Raw genomic sequence first — 22,249 nt, 5'->3', positions numbered from 1 at the left:
CCTGGGAAGGCCAGTTAAATTCAGGCAGTTTTGTGGGGCAGGGAAGAGTTCATTTCTAGACACTGAAAGTTTGAAATAACCAAAGGCAAGTGCCAAGCATGCTTCAAACACAGAAGTCTGAAGTTTTATTGAGGACAAGTTTATAAACATATCAGAATGTACCTGAATAAAAAAGGACAAGTAGCCCCTGGATTTAAGAGGTCATTGGTGATCCAACGAAATATTTCATTCAGGTTAGAGGGATTAAAAGTAGAAGCTGAATCACCATAGACTATCACAAACTTGGTGAAGGGAAGCAGTCACCTGGAGTTCAAGTGCACAGGAAAGGTAACAGGCATTTTAAAGTGGCAAAGAATTTAAATATTCTTTTGTAAGCTGAAAAGAAATGAGACTCAAGAATTGTAGCTTATTGTTAGAGAGGTAAAAAGCCTAAACAAAGGTAAGAGGAGCCAAGTTCAGTTCACCCCTTTTTCTCTGGTTAAGAAGCAAAAGAATTTCCTAGAGGGCTGGGTTTTGACTGTTTCAGCTAGATACTCTTAGGACCACACAAGTTTTTAAATGCAACATCTGTCCTGGATAACTATAACCTTCTTTTATTCTGCCAATGTGTAGATCAATGTGAAGATTCAGGTGTCCTCCAGAAGCTCATGGGTTCTTACCAGATTTTCTTTACCCTCTTTGCGGTGTTGGCATCAACAGCTTTCCTCTTTCTAGGTAAGGAGTCCTTATATTCAGCACCGTGGCCTTTTGACTTGGAAACTGCCTTCATTTTATTTCACAAACTAAATGAGGATGAAAATTAGCTGTTTATCACATCTAATTTGGGACATGCAATTGAACCTGATTTAGCCTCCCTACCCCTAGTCACCAGTGGACCAAAGATCCCGCCCAATTTACTAGGAAGCAAGGAACTGCATGTGGCCAACAAATACCACTCAGAAGTGGAAATTACTACTAAACCTTAGATTATAGCTAGTTTTGCTCAAACACATAGCTAGACATGATGGAAGCAACACAACATGTACTATCATCTACACATGCATTTCCCATCTTTCAACCAGAAGTTGGAATACCTCTAAAAATCACTGAATAAAAATTTCCTGGAAGTATAATTATTTAATTTGAAGCCTTTTTTTTATAGCAATACTTGCCCCTTAAGGCCTTCCTCCAGTGAAAACAGTTCTCTTTGGTGACATCTCCCTTATTCTTTTTCCAGCATACAATGCCTTCCTAAACAAGATGCAGACAGTTCCAGTTGTTTATGTACCAACTCTAGGTGCACCACAACCAGGTAAAGAATCACCATCTTTATTGCTGAAAAGCTCAGGTATCACCCTCATTCACTTTTATTCACCCTTCATCTATTTCCCTTCCTCCTTTACTTCTAGGTTCTTACACATCCACACGTTCTCCTCCTCCCTTCATAAGTCCACAACCCCCACCAGCGCAGCGTCGGCTACAACACTGGCTTTGGAATACAAGGCACTAACCTCTGCTTGGACAAGTCCCCTTAACTGCAGGGGGCTGGAGATTTCTAGCCCTAGACCAGGAGCCTAGCAGCAACCTCTACACTCATAAGCCTCCAAACAAGCCTTCTGAGAACTGTAAATAAAGGATCCTAAGCTGTTTTGTGTTAAAGTGGTGTGCTGGATTGCGTTTTAAAGATCAACTGTCAGTTCTTAATTCTAAGAAAACATAGAAGTGAAAGCAAATACCCCATTTATATATCATTCCAGTTTTTAATCAAGCTCTGCAGATTTACTCAATGAGCCTAGGGATAGGAATGTCCCAAATGGACTTTTTAAGTATTTGACCACTTACTTGCCCCAAATGACTCTACAGTCCACTCTTCTGATTGCCCCTGAATACGTGAGGTAGGAACTTCCTAGCAGTAAAACAAGACAATAAACAGGACGTATCCAAAATGTGTTTATTGGGATGGTTTCCCATTCATCTTGATTCCAGGGGCTTTTAGTGCTGCTTCCGTCTGAAGGAGCACCCTGCAAGAATAAGTTCCGAAGGTTAACTGACAGCAGCCTACTTACCCTGTCCCACCCCCACAAAACAAAATGATGCCTGATACCCACAGGAAACCTACATCTGTAGTTTTCTCAACTCTTTTAGCTCCTACCTACTCACTTAAAGACAACATCACCTTCAGCTCATATGAAGCCCCTTTTATCACCCATCCACCCCAGCCTTAGACAGAAGCACTGAGATTAGTGCTTTCTAATTATGCTTTAGGAGAGAAAAAAAAAAAAAGACTATCAAACCCAACCCTCTTTGCAAGACAGCCTGATAATTTACATTATACATGACCTCTCTTAAGATTCAAACCCCAAAATCACAACATTAATTAAACCATTTACCTTCTGTAAGCCTTGCTTTTCCTCCTGTAGGCTGGCAGAGGACGGTAGAGCAGCCAACACACAAAACTACTGTTTGTGCATGGCTAAAGACGGTGGTGATTTTATAGCATCCTGTGAAAAAACATCGAGTTACCCTATTTTCCCCAAACCTTTCTTCACTTAAACATATGCTGTCATATATTAACTGTACAACAAGCATGTTATGTAAATTCTTGAAATTTACTTTCCTATTCTAAATCGATTACTTGGCTCTAGGTATACATTAAAGCCAACTCAGAAGCAACCTGGACTATCTGCCCCACCTATGAATATTTTGTTAATGCGTTACCACCATCATCCAAAAAAACTATCCGAGAGTTAAAATATAGACAATCCTCTATTTGGTGAGGAGGGACGCTCAGTAACTGGTCAACATATCCACCCCCTTGCCTCCAGGTACAAGTATATAAATGACCACAGCACAAACCCAACATAACATTCCAGTGTTTTTCAACACAAAGAAATGTTACGGTCTGCACAAAAAGTTTTGAAGGGAGATCACTATAGATCACTGTTCCTGAAATGCAAAATTTTACCTATCTCAAACATTCAAGTTTTAAGAAATCAGAACCGCTTCAAGGATACCTTTGTCCAATTCTTGGGGTCCAGTGCTTTCCCCACTACTGCAAGTAATCTCCTCACCTGGGCATTTCACATCCATGAAATAGGAATTGGGGCTCTGCACCAGGCGCTTCTTCTTGTGTTTCCTTTTCTCCTCTTCTGGAGAGGGATGAAGGAGATCCTTTGCGAGCTAAGAGAGGCAGAAATGCAGAGACTTAGAAACCAACGGCGAACACGAGATGATCGAAAACAGCCCCCACTGCCACACACCGGGGAGAGCTCGCCCCTCGCCGCCCCTGGTGTCTGCGCAGCTGGGCCGCCATCTTATCGCCTCTCCGCTCCCGTCTATGCAGGGGGCCCCACGGGCCTCTGCAAACTGCGGAAGGCAGGTGAGGGCCCTCTGCGATCCGAAATCAGCGTGAGGAGAGCGCGCGGACAGAAGAGCGAGATCTCCGCGGAAACCTGCACCAAGGAACTCACAGGCATGTTCTCGTGGGGAGGTCGTCACCGTCGGAAAGGAGCGAAAGCGGAAATCCTGCTCCTTAAATCCGCCGTCCCGCAGGAAGTGACGCCTGGGCCTTCTGCCGCCATGTTGGGAAGGTCCTTCTCTCGCGGTGTGTGGGCGGCGGGGCGAGGAGGGGCTGCCATTTTTGGAAGGTCTCTGAATGACAGGACATAGATGAGTCGCCATGTTGAGAGAGTGAGCATGTTCTCTTAAGGTCAGCGTTTGCTCTCTACTGAGGGGTGAATGGACAATTTTTAAATTTCGCGCTACACTTTAACAATGGGAACTGCTTAGGAAAACAGCGAGACTGAGCCATGTCTGGGACTTATTAAATTTCTTTACTATTTTTCAATTGGTTTAGTTTGCCCATTTTTAACAATTCAGAAATGTAAATATGAAAAAAGAAAGTCCTCATATTTTCCGCACCTCCAGCCTATTCCTAGGGGTAACCACTGTTAAATTTTATTCTCTCCTTTCCATCTTTCCCTCTAATACTAATTACATCACTCACTTATGTAGTGCTTATTTGTGCATTGTTCTGACTGCTTTTCACAAGTTAATTAATCGTCACAACAACTCCATCAGGTTGATACTATTATTATCCACATTTTACAGATGGGGAAAGTGATGCCCAGAGACATTAAACAAATTGTCCAAAGTATGCTACTAAACTGCCTTCCAAAAAGGTTGTGTCAGTTTACATTCCCACATCCTTTCCCCCACATTTTCACCAGCGCTGCCTTTCCAAGATTTCTAATCTTGGCAGCATCGACACTCTTGACAGGGAATGAGAAGAAAAAATGAAGAACAAATCATGGTCTTCTACAGTAGTGATCAAAGGGTTAGAATGTCCATTTGTCATAAAGGAGGGGCGAAGATGACCCAAATGGCATCTGGGGACCTGTTTAATTCCAAAGAAATCTAATAGGGCGAGGGATGTGAGTTCTAGTCAAGGCTGTACTGGTAAACGTTTAACACCTGACTATATGGAGGGGAGCCCTGATTTGTTGTCTTTGCTAATTTCGATGGCGTAAATACTCCCACCGTGGCCAATTTCAGACTATCAATGTGATATCATTAAACACGGATTTGGAAAGAGATAAGCACAATCTGTTCTCATGAGCCAGTAAGGATTGGTTCCAGCACACTACTGATGGGTGAGAAAAACCTCTGAGGAAGTGACATTTAAGCTGAAATCTGAAAGACAAGGAATCAATCAAATAGCAGTTTGGGGAAATAGAATTCTAGGCTGAGGGAAGAGCTTGTGAATATAAAACCAGAGACCGAATGAGCCTGCCAAAATTGAGGGGGGGGGGAAGGCATTGTTGCAGAACCTCTGAGAGCTAGGGGGAGAGTACTATGGAGATGAGGCTCCAGTGAAAGCAGGTATACAGCAGCATAAGTACAATTTAGAGAGGTGAAAAAGAATAATATATTGCTGGTGATGAAGAGTCCAGATCCAGACAAAATAAAATGAAATGAAAAAGAATTGATGGATTTTTATCAGAACAATCCATGAACATTGAAGAATAATTTAAAAGACTGGAGAGAGATGGTTTGGCCAGCAAGAAGTAGAGGACACTCAAGGTTAGTAATACAGCTTGAAGACATAATGGGTGGTGAGATAAAGGACAAAAGGGGATTGAATAGTTGTGTTTGAGAAAGGACAAACATTGGCACACAAGGTGACGAGGAGGATAGGTGAAGTGACAAAAGATGCCTTCTCACAACCAGTACATTATCCTTACACAAGGACTATTCTACTGACCTGCTATTAGAAAAGCAGATATTTTGAGTAACTTTTTCCAAAGGCAAAGATAAATTTGTTTCTTTATAGCTGTGTTCTCCATATTTCAGCTTCCTGGTTGCCAAGGCTACACATTCACAGTCTGTTCAGTGGGGTGTCAGTAGTACTGTCTCAGGGCTGTGTTAAAAGATCCAGATCTCATGAAAAGAACGAGACCAGACATTTGTAGTCCCAATCTCTGTCTTCCTGAGCTGGCTTGTCAGAGAATTCACACACAGGGTCCCAGAAGAAAGACTGTTCAAAATGAAGCTCCAGAATGTATCTAGGTGAAGTCTGTGTGTGTGCATGTGGGCGCGCGCCGGCGCACGCCTTGGGATATGTGTGTGTGTGTGTGTGTGTGTGTGTGTGTGTGTGTGTGTGTGCTGATTCTATAGTGTAATTACTTTTAATTTTCACTCTGTTCCACCAGGGGGCAGACTGACTCAACGAATAGCCACCAACTCCAGGCATCCCGCTTTTTTCAAAAGGAACTGGGATTCTAAAACTAAGGGCTTGGAACACTAACACCAGAATTCTAGAACTGCCCCAGAAGGATTCTATTTTCCCTGAGTCGCCCCTCCAAAAATCAGTCCCCAATTTTGGCAACTCCTAGTGCTGTCCTGGCATTCACCCTTATTCCCCCAAACTTCCCTTTCCCTTAATTCCTCTAAAATTCCTCTTCCCCTGGTCATTTTGATTAAACTTCTACTTCACATCACCCCAGCGTCGCTGGCTTCAGACTGGAAGAGTGAAGTCAAAAGAGGGGGGATGGGGGCTTCCCTGGTGGCGCAGTGGTTAAGAATCCACCTGCCAGTGAAGGGGACACGGGTTCGAACCCTGGTCCAGGAGATCCCACATGCTGCAGAGCAACTAAGCCCGTGTGCCACAACTACTGAGCCCGCGTGCCACAACTACGGAAGCCCGCGCGCCTAGAGCCTGTACCCTGCAACAAGTCACCGCAATGAGAAGCCCGCGCACTGCAACGAAGAGTAGCCCCCGCTCGCCGCAACTAGAGAAAGCCCACGCGCAGCAACAGACCCAACACAGGCAAAAATAAAATAAGTAAATAAATAAATTAATTTTTTTAAAAAAAGGGGACGAAAGTAAGCAAAAAGCTATGGGAAATGGCTAAGGAGACAGGCCAGTGTTGGCTGGGAAAGGAAAGCCCAGAGAGCCGAAGACCGGGCTGGCCTCCTTGGCCAGCAGACAGGGGTGGGCGGGCAGGGGGTGGGGCCCAGAGGAGTGCCGCCTCTCCTTTTTCCCGGAGCCTGGGCGGAGAGGGAGGAAAACTTCCTGGCCTAGGCTCCGGGGCCGCTCTGTTTGCCAGCCCTCCAATCCCGCCTACCAGTGCACGGCGCTTCCCCACCCCTCTCCCGGCACCCCCAGTGTCCGCCATGGCCAAAGCCTACGACCACCTCTTCAAGTTGCTGCTGATCGGGGACTCGGGGGTGGGCAAGACTTGTCTGATCATTCGCTTTGCAGAGGACAACTTCAACAACACTTACATCTCCACCATCGGTGAGCCCACTGGCCATACCCTAGATCCCCGACTCCCCCATGCCCTCATCCTCAGGCTCTTGGATTATTTGTGGCCCACTTTTAAGTCCCCTTAGAGTCAGGCTTCTGAACTCCAGTCCCTCAACCCCGTTTCAGACCCATCCCCCTTATAAGTCTCCGGATAGTACCCAAACCTCTAACCTCTCTGAGACCTCCAGGTTACTCCTCAGTTGTGCCAGCCCCTTATTTTCTTGGTACCACCTGTTTCCCTTGTCTCCCCAAAACCACATGAACCCTTCTTTACTTCCCTCTCAGCTCCTCTTCCCCCACCCCCATCCACCTAGAACTCTTGATCCACTCTCCACATTTCCTGTATCCCCTCTCCCTGAACATCTGTCTCCCAATTCTGCTAGCTTCTTTCTGTCCCACTGAGTTTGCATACTCTCCCATTGCATTCCCACCTTACCATCTACTTTGCAGTCTCCAGTCTCCCTGCCCCTCAACTTAATAGGGGTTGGGGAAGATGGAACAGAGCGGCTGGGTGTGCTGGAGAGTGGCCCAAGGACTGGGATCAGGAGCATGCAGTCAGCCTGGTGAGGAAGGCAGAGTGAGGGGACTTTTGGGGTCTCTGAGTCAGCCTGGTGACTCAGCCTCCTCAGGCTTGGGGGAGGTGCACAAGTTTCCACTGAGAACGTTGTCTCCCCTCCTCCCCTCTCATCATTCTTTTTTTTTTTTTTTTATTTTATTTATTTTATTTATATATTTTTGGCTGTGTTGGGTCTTCGTTGCTGCACACGGCCTTTCTCTAGTTGCGTTGAGCGGGGGCTACTCTTCCTTGAGGTGCGCAGGCTTCTCACTGCAGTGGCTTCTGCGGTTGCAGAGCACGGGCTCTAGGTGCGTGGACTTCAGTAGTTGTGGCACACGGGCTCAGTAGTTGTGGCACGTTGGCTCTAGAGCGCAGGCTCAGTAGTTGCAGCACACAGGCTTTGTTGCTCCGCAGCATGTGGGATCTTCCTGGACCAGGGCTCGAACCCGTGTCCCCTGAATTGGCAGGCAGATTCTTAACCACTGCTCCACCAGGGAAGCCCCCCTCTCATCATTCTTAATCTCCTCTGGCCTGGGAAATAAGACAAGGAGAGTATCAAGACATTGTGGTTAGAAAGAGGAGAGAAAAATGCCCCTCTCTCCTAATTCAGTCTTGGGGGAATCTTGTTTAGCCTCAAATTTTCTTGTTTCCAAGCCTGGCCTACTAGTTAATTCACATAGACTGTCATCAGCTACCTTTTTCCTTGCTCTTTACCCTGTAGGGCCAGGAGGGTAGGTGGGAGAACCGAGAGTAGAGGGTTCTAAGAAAACAGAAGGAAAAAGGAATCTGAAAGTAATATTTTGGGGGAGACAGATTGAATTGAGAGAGTTGTCAGCTGGCATGGCTAAGTGGACCCAATAAGTGCCTTAGAGGCCTTAAGCCTCCGTGCAGAATTTTCATCACCTTCTTCCCTACAAAATCCATAAAATCTAAGTAAAAACAATATGCTTGCTATACAAGTACAGCTTTGAGAAAATCCCCCTAGTTTTACGCTTCCTACAAGATTGCTTCCCAAGTGCCTGCCCTGCAGAATTTCTGGCACTGCCACTGCTCCATTCCTGTCCCTCTCACCACACACTTTTACATACATGGGTATACATGTCTCAATTTCAGTGTACACTCTCCACCTCTAGGAATTGATTTCAAGATCCGCACTGTGGATATAGAGGGGAAAAAGATCAAACTACAAGTCTGGTGAGTGAATCCCTCAGGCCTCCTAAGACAGACTTCCTCATTTACCTCCTATAGGTGTTTCTCTTCTTTTTAGCTTCATTTCTCTCCCTTTCCCAATGCTCCTTCCAGTACATTTTCTAATCCATTTCTGTCACCTCATTCAGATGTCCTTTCATCTCTCTTCCTGCTTACTCAACTATTTTCAGCTTTTTTGTAATTGTCTTGCCTCTCCCGGACCTGGAGCATCCTCTGAACTTGGCAACTGTCTAGCTAGATCAATTGTCTGTTGAACTATAATGTGGAAACAGGCTCTAAACAATTAAATAGCAAATAGCAGAATTAAGACTTGACTCTCAGTCTAGTGGAGAGGCCATAAAGCCAAGTGTAGAGGTTTGACCTGACTGCCCTGTGGAAGCTGGAGACCCTAAGGGTGTCAAGTGGTAAAAGGCTTAATGGAGGCATTATGATACAACAGATAAGAGGAGAATGTGGTTCAATCCTGGTTCTGGTACAGAATGACCTTCATCAGTTATTTGGCCTCTCTAAATCTGTTTCCTCATTTGTAAAATAGAGACAATAAAACACGTCTCACAAGGATAGAGTGAAGATTACATAAAATGGCACAAATAAAATGATATATACACAATGCTTGGCACAGAGTAAACAATGAATAAAACAGAAAGACCTGTTTCTTAGGCCTTTACCATCACTCAGTATCAGCTCAACTGTCTTTTATCCCTTTCTTCCTTTACTGTTTCCTGATTCTGTTCCTTTCAGTTGCAAAAGCTAAATTCTTAGGGGGTGGGGGTGGGATTCTCTCTTTGGAGACCTCTTCCCTGTATCCCACCCCATGAAATATTCCACCTCTTCAGGGACACAGCTGGCCAAGAGCGATTCAAGACGATAACTACTGCCTATTACCGTGGAGCCATGGTATGAAGTGTGGTTCTGGACAAGGGATGAGGCATGAGGCACTAGAATGTATGAATATAGAGGGACAGGAGTTGGGGCAGAGAAAAATGGGGAGGGGCACAGTATGGGTTGCAGAGGGCCCCATGTGGCCTAGTGATTAGACTTGTGGATAGAATTGGCAGGGTCACTTAGAGGGCAGTGGGAAGCCTAAACAGGGGAATATGGTACAAGGCTCCATTATGAACTCTGCCATTCCCCAGGGCATTATCCTAGTATATGACATCACAGATGAGAAATCCTTCGAGAATATTCAGAACTGGATGAAGAGCATCAAAGAGGTGAGGACCCTCCCAGAGAGACAGGGGAATTGGGTAGAACCTGGAGGATGAAGGAGACTGTGAAAATGAGCAGGACCCAACTTTTACTCTTACCTTTTGTCCCAGAATGCCTCGGCTGGGGTAGAGCGCCTCTTACTGGGGAACAAGTGTGATATGGAGGCCAAGAGGAAGGTCCAGAAGGAGCAGGCCGGTAAGGTAAGAGCAGGCTGGGCAATGTTCTAGAACAGGGCCAGGAGGGCCAAGATGAGGCCGGATTGCAGAGGACCTGGCTGCTGCCCTTCATCCAACTCTCTTCGTACCGCTTCACTCCATGCAGTTGGCTCGGGAGCATGGAATCCGATTTTTCGAGACAAGTGCTAAATCCAGCATGAATGTAGATGAGGTGAGACACACCCCATCCTTCATCCCTCAAAGAGATGAAGTATTGGAAGATAGACTTATCCTCCCCTCCAACCTGTTCTGACCAATCTCTACTTTCCCCATTAGGCTTTCAGTTCCCTGGCCCGGGACATCTTGCTCAAGTCGGGAGGCCGGAGATCAGTGAGTTGGTTCTGCTGGGCTAAGTACAACTGTGCGTGTGTGTGTGTGCGTGTGCGTGCGTGTGTGTGCACGCGCGCGTTGGGAGTAAAAACTGACGAGAGCAGTGCTAAGACTGCCCATGAGGGTGACCCCAGACCCGCTAGCCATTCTCACCCTGACCCCTGTACCCTTCTCCCTCTAGGGAAACAGCAACAAGCCCCCCAGCACTGACCTGAAAACTTGTGACAAGAAGAACACCAACAAGTGCTCCCTGGGCTGAGGACTCCCCTTCTGCCCCTCCGCCCTAAGCCTGGAGGCTGAACCTGAGGGAGGCAGGGCTGAGGGGCCGGGCAGGGGAGAAGTAGCACGTGGGGCTTGGAGGGATAGAGATGGGTAGATGGTGGAAGAATGGGGAGAATGCGGAGAAGAGAAAAGGAAGGAGCGAGGAGGAAAGAGGAAAAGAAGGAGGTAGACTAGAGAGGGAAGGAGAGGCAAGAAGAAGGGAAAGAACTGAGAAAGTGAAAGAAGGTGAAAAGGAGGTAGGAAGAGAGGGAGGAGGAAAGGAAGGATAGATGGCCCTAAGCCTCAGACCTTCTGTGGGTTTCCAGGGCAAATATAAATGTAGATAAATAATTGATTTATTCTGTTACTGGAGCAGGCTTTAGGGTCCTGTGAGAGGCTGGCTCAGCACCACCCTCTGAAGGTTTGGTCCTATCCTGTCACTCTGCATGGTCTTTCTCAGTATTAAAGGCCACCATTTGCACAAATGTCCCTGCTTTGGGTAACTTTCATCGTTGTCGGAATTGCTCTCTACTCATAAACCTAATCCTTGTCTCTCTGAGGTGGTTGGGCTGCTTGAATCTGGCTGAGTTCCTGTGATGTCTAATCCTACAACTCTCCCTTCCCCAGCTGTTTAATTGATGAGGGAAACAAGGAGCAGAGTGTCTTTGAAACTGAAGGTCTGGACATCCTCTTTCCAGCATGGGATTTAGAGGATCCTTGTGTGCAGAGTCTTGTCCAGGAGATTCTAAAAGAGCAGGACTCTTTCTTTGGCCTCCCCAGAGGAGTGACAGCCCTAGCCTCAGGGAAATAGCAGAACCAGTATTTTTTATCCAGTGATTTCTGCTAGCATCTTTGATTCCGCCAGGAATCCCTTTAAGTAACTAGTAAGCATTATTATCTGCTTTTATAGGTGAGGAAAATGAGACACAGAAGAGGTTCATTTAGTCATAAATATTTCTTGAGCGTCTACTATGTGCCAAGCACAATGGTCAAGTTAATATAACCTCTGGGTGGTACTTACTAGAAAAGGGACTAGTAAAATTTAACAAAAACTGCCCCTAACTACTGAATAACAAAGAAGCAAAACTATTGGCATGCAAAAGAACCACGAAAAAGAAACTTAGGCTTGGGACTTCCCTGGTGGTACAGTGGTTAAGACTCTGCCTCCCAATGCAGGGGGCACAGGTTTGATCCTGGTCAGGCAACTAACATCCTGCATGCTGCATGGTGTGGCCAAAAAAACCCCCAAAACCTTAGGCTTGAGTTCCCTTAAGTATACGTAGACCCCTTTCACTCTTACACAGTACTTTTAAACAGCAAAATTATCTCACAGACTTGACCTTTTATCAGGATAATGAAAATGTCAGGTTTGGTTTAGACAAAGTACCATTAGAAGTTTTATTCATGGATATGATGTTCAAGGCATTTAAGAAATCCCCGGGGCTTCCCTGGTGGCGCAGTGGTTAAGAATCCGCCTGCCAATGCAGGGGACACGGGTTCAAGCCCTGGTCCGGGAAGATCCCACATGCCGCGGAGCAACTAAGCCCGTGCGCCACAACTACTGAGCCTGCACTCTAGAGCCTGCAAGCCACAACTACTGAGCCCACGAGCCACAACTACTGAAGCCCGCACGCCTAGGGCCCGTGCTCTGCAACAAGAGAAGCCACTGCAGTGAGAAGCCCGCGCACCGCAACGAAGAGTAGCCCCCGCTCGCCACAACTAGAGAAAGCCCTCGGGCAGCAACAAAGATCCAACCCAGCCAAAAATAAAAAAAAAAAAAAAAAAAAAAAATCCCCAAGCCTGCAGTGTGGAAGTGGATGGCACAACCCTGGAGCTGTCAGCAAAGCCTTTTTGTGTGCTGCTGTTTCTGTTGGTAAAAGACAACACTCAGAAAAAGTCTGACAGTGCCAGGAAAAGGACTCAGAAAATAATTTGATAAACGTGGAGAATAATTTGATAAATGTATTGCGTATCCAAGCTTCGATGGGGTGATGATCCTTATCTGTGGCTTATGTGTGAGCTCTGTAGTCAACTGCTCAGCTAGTTTAATTTGCTCAAGAGATGAGGAAAGACTTGCATTTTGTGAATCCCAGGAAGAAGACTGACCGACATCTTTGTCATACCCCAGAGCAGATATTTTAAAATCCAGTTTCAGCATGGAGACCCTATTCAGTTGCTTGGTACGGTTATTGGAAGTGAGATCTTACAAAATCTTCCAGCTTGTCATGAGGCACAGTGGGATTGGGTAAGGAGTAACAGAATACTGTATTTCAGCCAAAACTTTTATTATGGCTAAAAAATACTGGGAAAAAAACCAATATCCTACTTTCTATAACATACAACTATTGACATATACAGACAAATCATAACTTAAAGGAACAAATAGTTACAAGCAAAATTAAAGCTCAGCCCTCACCAGGTGGTTGTTGTTTTTTCAACTCCCGCCCAGTGATCTTTCCAGTCTGTTAGTTATTGCTCTTGAGCAGCCAGATTTCAGTCTGCTGGGAAGAGAGAATTTATGGGATGTAGCACCAGATATACTGTTGATCTCCAAAAGTGTGCTAGCTCTTAGGGCTGTGGGGGAGGGGAGTAGCTGTGATCTTTAGGCTAAAAAGACTTCCTGAGGGAGGAGAGTGTGGAGCAGAGTTAACAAGAAGAAAGCATGGGGATAAGTGCTTTGATCTTAAGAGGTGGGATACAGATTATTAATAGTGCCTAGATTTATATGAAGTTTATTTTAAATACCTCCTATCTATCTACTGAGCAACTATGAAAACTAAACTCATAGTCCAGTTGTCTGAGAGGCTGCAGACATACATATATGTAAAACTAGGAGGAAATTTTTGGCAGAATTAGGGTAGTGACTAATACATTACCAGAGAGTAAAGCATGAACCCAGAATGTGGGTCAAGTCACTGCAGTTCTGGATATATGTCAAGGTTTGGCTCCATGGGGAGGGAAAGCAGGCACAAATCTGTGGCCTGGGAGTTGAAAGTCTAGGCTTAGGTCGCAGCTCTCCTACTAGTTGTGTGCCCTTGGACAAGTGACACACTCTGAGCTTATTCATAAAATAGGCGTAATATCAACTCTGATTCCTCAGGATTACTGAAAAGGATCAAAATGAGTTAAACGTTGAATTCAAAAAGTACAATAGAAATGTGAGGCAATATAATTAGAAGAGAATAAAGGATTTTCATACACATTTCATTTGCATCTTGCAAAAAAAAAAAAAACCTAGAAAATGCACATTAGCATTTCCGTTTTCCACAGAATACTGACAGCCAGATGCCGTCCTAAAGTCATGTAGCTAATAAGCACCTGAACCTATGAACCTAGACTCAACGCTTCTTGGGATTTCAAATCTCACGCTCTTCTAATTGCATTAGGTAGGAGCAAGGAAGAGCTGAGAACATTTAAGGAGGTTATTCAAAGGACCGGTTCTGGGGAGTAACTTAGCAATTAACATGCGAGAAGGTGACGTCTGAGTAGAGCTGAGTGGGAGCCCGGAGACAGGGGAAGCCTTCATTCACAGAAAGTCTCTGGTATTCCTGCCCCTGGAGGGAGGAGGAACTGCAGTTTCGCCTCCATCCCTGGACCGCCAACACAGGTTCTCCCCTTGACCCTCGTTCGAGGCGGGAAGGGGGAGGGGTATCATAAAGTGTGATGCTTAATGGTGAGTCCTCGGATTTTAAAGAGGGAGGAAAGTCCTGAGAGGGCGACGTATCGTTCTTTTTTATGTCTCGCTGTACACGTAGCCCAGAGGGGCAAAAAGGCGACAGCCCACGGAGCATCGAGAACGACCACAAGCCTGACAGCCGCCATCTTCTCGGTTCCGGCAGAAGACTACCAGGACCATAATGCAACGGTGCGCCGAGCCAATGGGTCGCATCTCGCTGCACAAATGCAGGGAGATCCAATTCCCAGGGAGCAGCGGGCGGAAGACTACGAGGCCCATCAGGCAAGCCACGGGCCTCTTCTTCCGATGACTGGCCTAGCTCTGGCAAACCTGCCCGTGTCCAGGATCCTCCGCGCGCAAGATGGAGGCGCCGGGAGCGGAAGCGGAGCAGAGGAGGTGCTAGGCTCTACGCCCCCTCGGCCTTCCGTGAGGACCGTACCAGTCCGAAGAAGGAAGCTCACGGTCCTACCCAGCAAATGCGTATTGCCTTTTCTCGCCGTGACCATGGGGGCGTACTGAAAGAGCCTTTGATCTGATAGGCAACCCCAGCCTCTCGCAGCCCTGACTTGGAACCTCCCCGAGGACTGCAGTGTAAGCGCGGTCTCTGCGTTCCGACCGAGGCACGAGGCCAGTCAGGCAGGTTCCTCTGTCCCGACAGGTGGGACACTGAGCACTCCATGCCAGCGGGCGCAGGGAGGCGTGGCCTCCCCCAGGGCCGCCACCTCTGCTGGTTGCTCTGCGCTTTCACTTTAAGGCTCTGGTAAGGAGGGGCTGAGGGCAGGGAAAAGGAGGGGACGGGAGGATCGGATCGTCCCCGCCCCCTGTGTCCCTGGACCGTGGAGATGGGGGGGGGGGAGGTTCCCTGTTTTCCGGCTTCTGACTTTTGCCCATTTCCCCCCCCTTCACCCGCTTCAGCCAAGCAGAAGCTCCCGTGCGGGAGGAGAAGCTGTCAGGTGGGTGATGGTCTGGGAACCCGACGCCCCTATAGTTTTTTTGTTTTGTTTTGTTTTGACCTCCTCCCATATACCTAGAGATCAGGTGGAAAAGGGCGGCACCACGTGGAGCGAGGGCATTCAGCTGTGCTGGGAAGTTCATGGGCAGAACTTAGGGGAGAAATATTTTGTGAACGAGGTCTGGGGCTTGCATTTCTCTCCCTGTCTAGTGAGCACCTCAAATTTGCCGTGCTGGCTGGTGGAAGAGTTTGTGCTGGCGGAAGAGTGTGCTCCATGTTCTAATTTCCAGGCTGTGAGTATCTGTTTTCTCTCCCCTTCTTCTCACATCGAATCAGACAGGGACTGTCTGACTATCTAAGTATGCCTTTGCATTGTCTTTTCGTCTTTTTCCTTGCAGTCTCAGTGTGAGTCCAAATCTGAACTGGTCTTCCCCCTGAAAATGTGCCCTTTTCTTTCCAAGTTAATGGCAACGTTCAGCTAATAACCGTGTTCTGTTCATTTTTAATCTAGTAGGTTCTGGAACCTGCCCTTGCCTCTCGTAGACTATTGACCCTGAAGTGTTCTTAGTAACACGTACTTCTCATCCTGTAACCACCACCTCATCACCCCCATGAGAACTCTTCATTAGTTCTCTGTTGCCTACCAGCTCCGAGCCGTAGCACTTGGACACCTGCCCATTCTGAATGGCAGCCTTCCTGTTTCTCCGGCTGCCCCTTCCTAACAAGTGCTTTGGTCCTTTCCTCCTGGCAGAAAACCACCCCCGAGTGTGGCTCCACCGGGTATGTGGAGAAAATCACATGCAGCTCATCTAAGAGGAGCGAGTTCAAAAGGCAAGTGCTGTTTCTCTTCTTGAATCCTCCTAGATCACCTCCTTTGCTCCTATGACTTTAGGTAGATAGTCCTGCCTCTTCCTCTTTGTATGGAGGTAGCATGGCATATTGGAAAGGGGAGGGGATTTGGAGGCAAATTACTTGAACCCAAGTCCCAGCTCTACTCCTCAGCACTATATTATTGGCCGTATTTTCTCATCAGTAAAACTGGTTGATACCAGCTCTGCTTATCTCACCAGAAAATAAATTAAATATTTGAATGGGATTAATGTACTGTAAACACTTTATTTTTATTTTTGGCCGCACCATGCGGCATGCTGGATCTTAGTTCCCCGACCAGGGATCAAACCTGTGCTCCCTGTAGTGGAAGCGCGGAGTCTTAACCGCTGGACCATCAGGGAAGTCCCTGTACTGTCAACACTTGAGAAGGCTGACGCTGGTTTCCTCTTTTCTCCTCAGATATATCTTGGTGAGGATGAAACAGGAGGGAGATTAGAGGGAGACGCAGTCTGGCCTTCCCTGGGGATAACTGTTTCTTCTTGCCCTCAGCTGCCGCTCAGCTCTGATGGAACAACACTTATTCTGGAAATTCGAAGGGACTGTCATAGGTGTGGCCTTGGTCTTTGCTTGCCTTGTCATTGTTCGTCAGCGACAACTGGACAGAAAGGCGCTGGAAAAGGTCCGGAAGCAAATTGAGTCCATATAGCTACCTCCTCCCCTTTCATCTGGGTCTTAGAGACCCTACCTCAGACAGAAAGTGGGATGAACTGACTCGTGCCGCTGGTTCTCTGGAACCTTGCGGTGGCACCCCCTTTCTCCCATCTTCCTCGTCTAAATCATTAATGAGCAGAATAAAAAGAGTAAAATCGTTTCCTTCCCTAGTGTACTTTGGTTTGGGGCAGGAAGTCATGGGGGTAGAGAGGGAAAGGGGGTGGCAACTTTAGGCCCCAGTTTACCAGGTACCTATCTTCCTCCCTCTTCTACTATTAGTTAAAACTGTCAGGATACAATTTTAGCAAAAAAAAAATTTATTTCTCAGCCAAAATGTCATTTTCCCCTCAACTCTATCCCCAAAGAAGAAATAAAATCACAGATACATGACAAAAGTATTTGAGGTGCCTCCTGACATAGGCAGACTGAGCCATGGGGTACAGACATCTAGGGCATCCTGATGTGATTCAGACCCCTGAAGCCGAAGAGCCCTGAGTGGGAACCCCAGGAGGAAGCAGAACCACAGCGGAGCCCTGGATTCCTTATTGTGATTGAGAAGTGGGCCAGGAAGTGTTACAGCTCACATCTCATCTGCATGCAGCACAGTTCTGATGTGCCTGCTGGGGCCTGCCCTCCCTCCTGTCTTCTCAAGCAGTGTCCTTGTTGAGCCATTTACACCCTTGGCCCCAGGTGGCCCCTCCAATCTGGACTCTACCGCTGGATTCTCCAGATTTTCTGTCATGTCCTTGTGAGTCAGGATGTTTCTGGAAATCACTGTGGGGTGAAGGAAAAAGGGCAGTAGAATAGTGCTCCCTTGGTTGGGGATCCTAGACAGAACAGGACCTCCCTCCCACTTCTTGACTACTCTGGAAAACAGAGTCCTTTCCTGCCCTTGCCTCTCACCTCCATGAGGCTGGTAATCCTCAGGCCCAGCTTCTGGTAAGCCCTGAAAGGGGCTGAAACTGGGCAGGATGATGAGAGCCAAGGAGAAAAGAAGGATCTGGGAAGAAGCAAGAGGACATTTGGGCTGTGGGGACAATAAGGGAAGGGAGCAGAGGGCAGAGTGACTAGGGGGCAGTTGGGGTCATCAGGGATGGGAAGATAGGTCTGGCTACGGAGTGGGGGCATCAGCATGGCAACCTGGCAGAAGATGGAGGAGGTGGCAGGGGAGATGGGAAAGAGATTAATGGTACCAGAACACAAGTGCTAGTCTGGGCAGCTTTGTTGGAGGTTTGAACAATGAGCATCTGCAGCTGGCGGAGCTGAGTCACCAGGGAGCTGGGAAACGAGGAATGAAGAGTTAGATCTCCTGGGAACCAGGGCCCAAGAATGGTATCCCTGTGTGCTGCACCCTTACCCCAACACACACACTCTGTTTTCACTCACATGTTGTGCCTCTCCAGCTCCTGGACTTTTTTCTGTAGCTCCTGGTTCTGTGCAGAACAGGCAGCTACCCTAGGAAGGGTGGAAAGGTAGGATAAGGCTGTGTAATCACATGAGTCCCTGACCTTGCCTGCCTTGGTGAGGAAGGGGGCCCAGTCGTGAATCCAGAAATGTGAGTCCAAACATACCTGCTCTCTAGTCCATCGATGTACTCTTTCTTCCGCCGCCGACTGTCCTGAGCTGACTGCTTGTTACGGATTTTCCTCCTGACCTTCTTGAGGACCCTCTCCTCTGCCTGGGGGCCCAGGGTGTGTCAGTCCTGGGCCCTTAACCTCCCCCAACTCCTCAACTCTTCCCCTGCTATCCTGGCTCCTCAGAGGCCATGGTAGGGCCGCTGGGTTACGATACCCTTTGGGGAAGCATGTTACCTTGGTGAGGGGCAGGTGAGAGGGTAGGGACACCCCTTCCTGTCCCAGCAGACGCTTCTCCTCTTCTGTCAGGAACAAGGTTTGACAGGGCAGCTGGTGGGGGACGAGAGAAGATGAGAATGGAGAGAGGGTCATCCCATTTTCAGTACTCATGCTGTTCCCCTTACATGCCTCCTGGAGAGCGTTTCCTATTTGCACTGAGGAATAACAAACCGTAAAATGAGATGAGGGGCAGGGACCTTAATGCAGATAGACTGTTGATTAAACCACAGGGACTTCCTGAGGCTGACAAGGGAGAAAGGTGGTTTTGTCATATTTTTGCCCACAGACTTAAGGCCTTGGTAATCACAGCAAGTGATTACCACATTTCCGCAGACCTTGGGGGTATTGGAAGAGGATGTGGAGTAACTCACTAAGGTAGGGTTTGCTTGATCTTACAGCAGGCAAATGATTCATTGTCGCCATTAACTTCAGCTTGGCAGAGTGTTACCATTACCTGCCAACCACAAGGAGATCCCTGGGGCGATGGCCCATCCTCCCCTAGGGGCTGAGCCCTACCTTTCAGACTGAAGTTCTGTCCCCTCTCAAAGAATTCCCCAAAGGCAACCAGACTGAACAACTTCTCATAACAAAGTATGTGGGGAACATAGGTGTCTGGTTAATGTGAGCCCATCAAGTGAGTAACTTGCTTTTCTAACTAATACTTCTTTTTGAAAGATTTATGCTTCACTTTGTGACTCAAGAGGAATTTGCTTTTGCCTGTTGATGGTCTTTGGCTTTTAGCTAAACCACTTCTATCTCTGCCTTATTCTGATGTTCCCTTCTTGCCTCTGTGACTATTTGGTGAATCGTTAGAGGGGTGTCCCTCCCAATCCACCTAATCAAAATCTCTAAAAATGAGGTCTAGAGGTATTTATGTATGTATGTATGTATGTATTTTTGGCCGCGCTGTGCGGCTTGCGGGACCTTAGTTCCTGACCAGGGATGGAACCTGTGCCCGCTGCAGTGGAAGTGCAGAGTCCTAACCACTGGACTGCCAGGGAATTCCCCTAGAGGGTTTTATTTTAAAAACAAAACCAAAAACAAAAGAAAACAAAACCGGGACTTCCCTGGTGGCCCAGTACAAACTCCCCAGTGTTTCTGATGCACACTCAAATTTAGATGCCTCGGACTTTTTAAGGTTCCTCAGCCCAAGATTCTAAGATGCTTGGCTTGGCTTCTGGTCTCAGCTTCAACCACAGATTTGCAGGGAGGCTAGAACCTATTCCCTGCCTTTTGCACACAAGGAGTTCTTTTCAGGATAAAGGGAGGAACAGTGACCTGGGCAAGACCCCCTCCTCATCCCTGCTGCAGGAACCAGCCCAGCTAGCCTTGGGAAGGTGTGTGATGTGTTACCCCCCCTACACTGTAACCATGGGCAGTGGGTGCCTGGTGAACCATTGTTCCAGTAAAAAACGTAGTTGCAGTTGCTTCTACATTCTGTGCCCAGTAACCAGTTGGATTCCCAGGTGGCCTGTCACATTTCCACATCCTGACCCAAAGCCGAGACGATGGCCCTAGCTGAGCAGACAATGCTCATGGGTCCGGGCTTTCTCCTAAGCCCTATCCCTGGATTCCCTCAGCCCACCCTCTCCTTAACTGAGGCATCACCCCCTTACCCCCAAGGGATTCTGTCTCTCTTGTCTTTTCCTGCTCTTAAAGTTGCCCACATCTCCCTGGCATTCAGGCCTGATGCCACAAAAATTAGGGCAAAGACAGTGTTCAGCATCAGTTTTCCCCTCCCTCATCCCCTTCTCCCCAGTTCTGTGTATCAGGGAGTACTGAACCCAGCTGACCCCCAGGACTCACCAGGGCTGCGGGAGGCACTGAGTTTACAGTGCCTGCTCTGGGCAGGATGTGGGCATGAGCATCGGGAGGCGGCTCACTGACCACACAGGCATCAGGCACCATAAATGGTGGGCTCCACTGATCTGAGGGAAACATAGGTGGCTGGGAGAAAGGAGATGGATGGCCGCAGGCCCTGGGTAGTGGCACAGGTTGGGGAAACTCCCTTAACCCCAGGGTTAGGGCTGGACCTGAAGGGCCATTGTCCGCTTCCCACAAAGAACACTGACCTATTTGGATGGAGATGAGCCCTACAGCTGGCCCAGCTTCCCCCTGCATCCTCTCCAGGGTCCCTGCCTCATAGACAACCTCATAGAGGGCAGGGGAACTGGGTGGCTTGGGGGCAGGGGGACTGTCTGGATGGCGAGGATCCTCAGAGATTCCACTGTCACTGCCAGGAGATGCTTCTGAGCAGTACACTTCATTGGGATCAATGAAAAGTTTCAGGAAATCTTCAGGCTCACTCTCTTGAAGACCCTACAGTAGAAGAGGGTGTATATGTGTATAAGGAAGAATTCTGGAAGTCCTATCTAACGTCAAAACTAGATCCTTCATGCTTCAGTTTCAGTCCCTTCTGTCCTTGGACATGAGGATAGTTACAGCTCATGTCTATTTTAGGGGCTCTGTCTTCAGACCTCTCTCTAAGTGGAAGCTGAAGCCTCTTGGACTTCTTATCACAGAGTTGTCTCAACCCACACCCACTCCCGTTCATCACACTCACAAAGCCATGGCCCCCACTGGACTCCCAGCCTTGCAGCCCCTGTTCCTGTAGCCTAGTTACTGGGACCTCTGAAGGTGGACCATGGAGTCCCAGCTCCAGGAAGGATCCTGTTGAGAAGACGTCTTCTGGAGGCTCCAGCCACATTTCCAGCAGGTCAGGGGTTCTGAAATCCATGCTTCTGCGGGGAGGCATGGGGGGGAGGGGGGCAGTTGCAGAAGGAGAATGATGGCTCTCCCCCTCCCCCACCCCCCACAGTTTCTGGGCTCCTCTCCCTCTTCCATTATCCCCCTTCCTCACCTGTGCAGCCCCCTCACCTGTCACCCGGAGATCTCGCCTTCGGCCTTATCTCTCTGGTTCAGACCAACAGGCACCCCCCTGGGTATTACCTGTTCCGAAGAGCCCAGCCCTGCCAAGCCAGCCTAGCCCGTTGATGGCCCTAAACACTACACCTTTTCTTTCCTCCAGGATCTCGCATCCTGGACCTGCCTAGCCAAACCCCGCCCCCAGCCTTACACTACGTAAGTGGGTTGCACCTAGCCAGGAGCCACGATAGGGGCGCAGCAGCTGGAGCAGGGGGTTAAGAGGAGGAGCGTGCACAAACCGGTCTTAAAACAGCAGCCTGCCCTTTCTGCCTCAGTTTCTCCTAGCGATAGCAAATCTTCCTGAGGGTTTGCTGGCTCCTCAGGGAAGGATAGAGATGGCTGTGACTGGAGCACAGGACGCTTGAGTGCCTGTCCTCTGGACGTCAGTTTTACAGGCGGGAGACCACGGCGGGGTTGAAAACAAAGGAGGGAAGAGTCCATAGGATTGCCGAAGACTGACAGAGGCATCCCCTCCCCCACCCCGTGGCGCTCTTCCCACACTTGAGTCTGATTGGACGCTAAAGACATCCAGAGGTTTTGAGGGGTAGTGCATTGAGCCAATGGGATTACCGTCTCGAGGCAGGCTCCGCCGTAACTGGTCGGAATGGGCTGTCAGAGAAGGAGTGGGGCCAATGCGGCCGGAGCACTTATTTGTCTGGCGGGGATTTGGTTCTGAGGGAGGGTAAGAGCCAGAAGACTTACTGTAGGGAAGGGGTGGGGTGTGGGGGGGGGGG

The 22,249-nt window shown here is 48.2% G+C and overlaps 5 protein-coding genes across 10 annotated transcripts in view; 2 read left to right on the top strand and 3 right to left on the bottom strand.

Annotated features, from left to right (window-relative positions):
- LOC118898119 (peptidyl-prolyl cis-trans isomerase E-like) overlaps positions 1–1,960 on the bottom strand; it is a 31,692-nt gene extending 29,732 nt beyond the window's left edge. For 2 of the 3 annotated variants that reach the window (XM_036858094.1, XM_036858111.1), the window contains exons 1-2: positions 1,822–1,960; positions 660–782 (exon numbers count right to left, since the gene is read on the bottom strand). In XM_036858094.1, coding sequence (XP_036713989.1) covers positions 660–769 — 110 coding nt within the window. In that variant the 5' untranslated portion in view covers positions 770–782; positions 1,822–1,960. Of the gene's footprint in view, positions 1–659; positions 783–1,151; positions 1,231–1,821 lie in introns of all 3 variants that reach the window. The other variant, XM_036858102.1, reaches the window with a different exon arrangement.
- RPS27 (ribosomal protein S27) lies at positions 1,910–3,610 on the bottom strand. Of its 3 annotated transcripts, none has more exons than XM_036858298.1 (4): positions 3,450–3,610; positions 2,994–3,159; positions 2,370–2,480; positions 1,910–2,000 (listed from the first exon to the last, which is right to left on the bottom strand). In XM_036858298.1, the coding sequence occupies exons 1-4, from the start codon at positions 3,453–3,455 to the stop codon at positions 1,972–1,974; spliced, it is 312 nt and encodes a 103-aa protein (XP_036714193.1). In that variant the 5' UTR covers positions 3,456–3,610; the 3' UTR covers positions 1,910–1,971. The 3 variants fall into 3 exon arrangements, with proteins under 3 accessions (XP_036714193.1, XP_036714201.1, XP_036714211.1); XM_036858306.1 differs by having other exon boundaries at positions 3,051–3,159; XM_036858316.1 differs by lacking the exon at positions 3,450–3,610 and adding an exon at positions 3,240–3,400 and having other exon boundaries at positions 3,051–3,159.
- Positions 3,611–6,520: 2,910 nt separating this feature from the next.
- Positions 6,521–11,052, top strand: RAB13 (RAB13, member RAS oncogene family). The gene is made up of 8 exons (XM_036858276.1): positions 6,521–6,778; positions 8,477–8,537; positions 9,389–9,449; positions 9,689–9,766; positions 9,872–9,961; positions 10,083–10,148; positions 10,253–10,306; positions 10,488–11,052. Exons 1-8 carry the CDS (start codon positions 6,655–6,657, stop codon positions 10,563–10,565), a joined length of 612 nt encoding a protein of 203 aa, XP_036714171.1. The 5' UTR covers positions 6,521–6,654; the 3' UTR covers positions 10,566–11,052.
- Positions 11,053–14,414: 3,362 nt separating this feature from the next.
- On the top strand, positions 14,415–16,897 carry JTB (jumping translocation breakpoint). Its single transcript, XM_036858287.1, has 5 exons — positions 14,415–15,003; positions 15,159–15,196; positions 15,406–15,488; positions 15,947–16,026; positions 16,576–16,897. The coding sequence occupies exons 1-5, from the start codon at positions 14,921–14,923 to the stop codon at positions 16,730–16,732; spliced, it is 441 nt and encodes a 146-aa protein (XP_036714182.1). The 5' UTR covers positions 14,415–14,920; the 3' UTR covers positions 16,733–16,897.
- A 103-nt stretch (positions 16,898–17,000) lies between these two features.
- CREB3L4 (cAMP responsive element binding protein 3 like 4) lies at positions 17,001–21,981 on the bottom strand. Of its 2 annotated transcripts, none has more exons than XM_036858083.1 (10): positions 21,755–21,981; positions 21,220–21,331; positions 20,663–20,909; positions 20,397–20,518; positions 18,549–18,641; positions 18,309–18,415; positions 18,124–18,192; positions 17,931–18,015; positions 17,641–17,737; positions 17,001–17,511 (listed from the first exon to the last, which is right to left on the bottom strand). In XM_036858083.1, the coding sequence occupies exons 2-10, from the start codon at positions 21,325–21,327 to the stop codon at positions 17,318–17,320; spliced, it is 1,122 nt and encodes a 373-aa protein (XP_036713978.1). In that variant the 5' UTR covers positions 21,328–21,331; positions 21,755–21,981; the 3' UTR covers positions 17,001–17,317. The 2 variants fall into 2 exon arrangements, with proteins under 2 accessions (XP_036713978.1, XP_036713969.1); XM_036858074.1 differs by having other exon boundaries at positions 17,042–17,511; positions 21,154–21,331.
- Positions 21,982–22,249: the final 268 nt, after the last annotated feature.

Source organism: Balaenoptera musculus, chromosome 1, assembly GCF_009873245.2.
Source record: "Balaenoptera musculus isolate JJ_BM4_2016_0621 chromosome 1, mBalMus1.pri.v3, whole genome shotgun sequence".
In the NCBI taxonomy this organism is placed as follows: domain Eukaryota; kingdom Metazoa; phylum Chordata; class Mammalia; order Artiodactyla; family Balaenopteridae; genus Balaenoptera; species Balaenoptera musculus.
The sequence above is the reverse complement of the archived record's forward strand: the minus strand, read 5'-3'. Positions and strand labels throughout refer to the sequence as shown.

Bases quoted from the DNA above. Each gene is read 5' to 3' on its own strand.
- RPS27 (XM_036858298.1), bottom strand. The intron at 2,481-2,993 runs GTATCCTTGAAG...GTTTTTTCACAG, and splicing joins ACCCCAAGAATTGGACAAAG to GATGCTATAAAATCACCACC. The intron at 2,001-2,369 runs GTAAATGGTTTA...TTATTCTTGCAG, and splicing joins AAAAGCAAGGCTTACAGAAG to GGTGCTCCTTCAGACGGAAG.
- RAB13 (XM_036858276.1), top strand. From the start codon at position 6,655: ATGGCCAAAGCCTACGACCACCTCTTCAAGTTGCTGCTGATCGGGGAC. The intron at 6,779-8,476 runs GTGAGCCCACTG...CTCCACCTCTAG, and splicing joins CACTTACATCTCCACCATCG to GAATTGATTTCAAGATCCGC. The intron at 8,538-9,388 runs GTGAGTGAATCC...CCACCTCTTCAG, and splicing joins AAGATCAAACTACAAGTCTG to GGACACAGCTGGCCAAGAGC.
- JTB (XM_036858287.1), top strand. From the start codon at position 14,921: ATGCCAGCGGGCGCAGGGAGGCGTGGCCTCCCCCAGGGCCGCCACCTC. The intron at 15,197-15,405 runs GTGGGTGATGGT...CTCCCTGTCTAG, and splicing joins GCGGGAGGAGAAGCTGTCAG to TGAGCACCTCAAATTTGCCG. The intron at 16,027-16,575 runs GCAAGTGCTGTT...TCTTGCCCTCAG, and splicing joins AAGAGGAGCGAGTTCAAAAG to CTGCCGCTCAGCTCTGATGG.
- CREB3L4 (XM_036858074.1), bottom strand. From the start codon at position 21,327: ATGGATTTCAGAACCCCTGACCTGCTGGAAATGTGGCTGGAGCCTCCA. The intron at 18,016-18,123 runs GTGAGTGAAAAC...CTCGTTTCCCAG, and splicing joins GAGCTGGAGAGGCACAACAT to CTCCCTGGTGACTCAGCTCC. The intron at 17,512-17,640 runs GTGAGAGGCAAG...TTCACCCCACAG, and splicing joins GGATTACCAGCCTCATGGAG to TGATTTCCAGAAACATCCTG.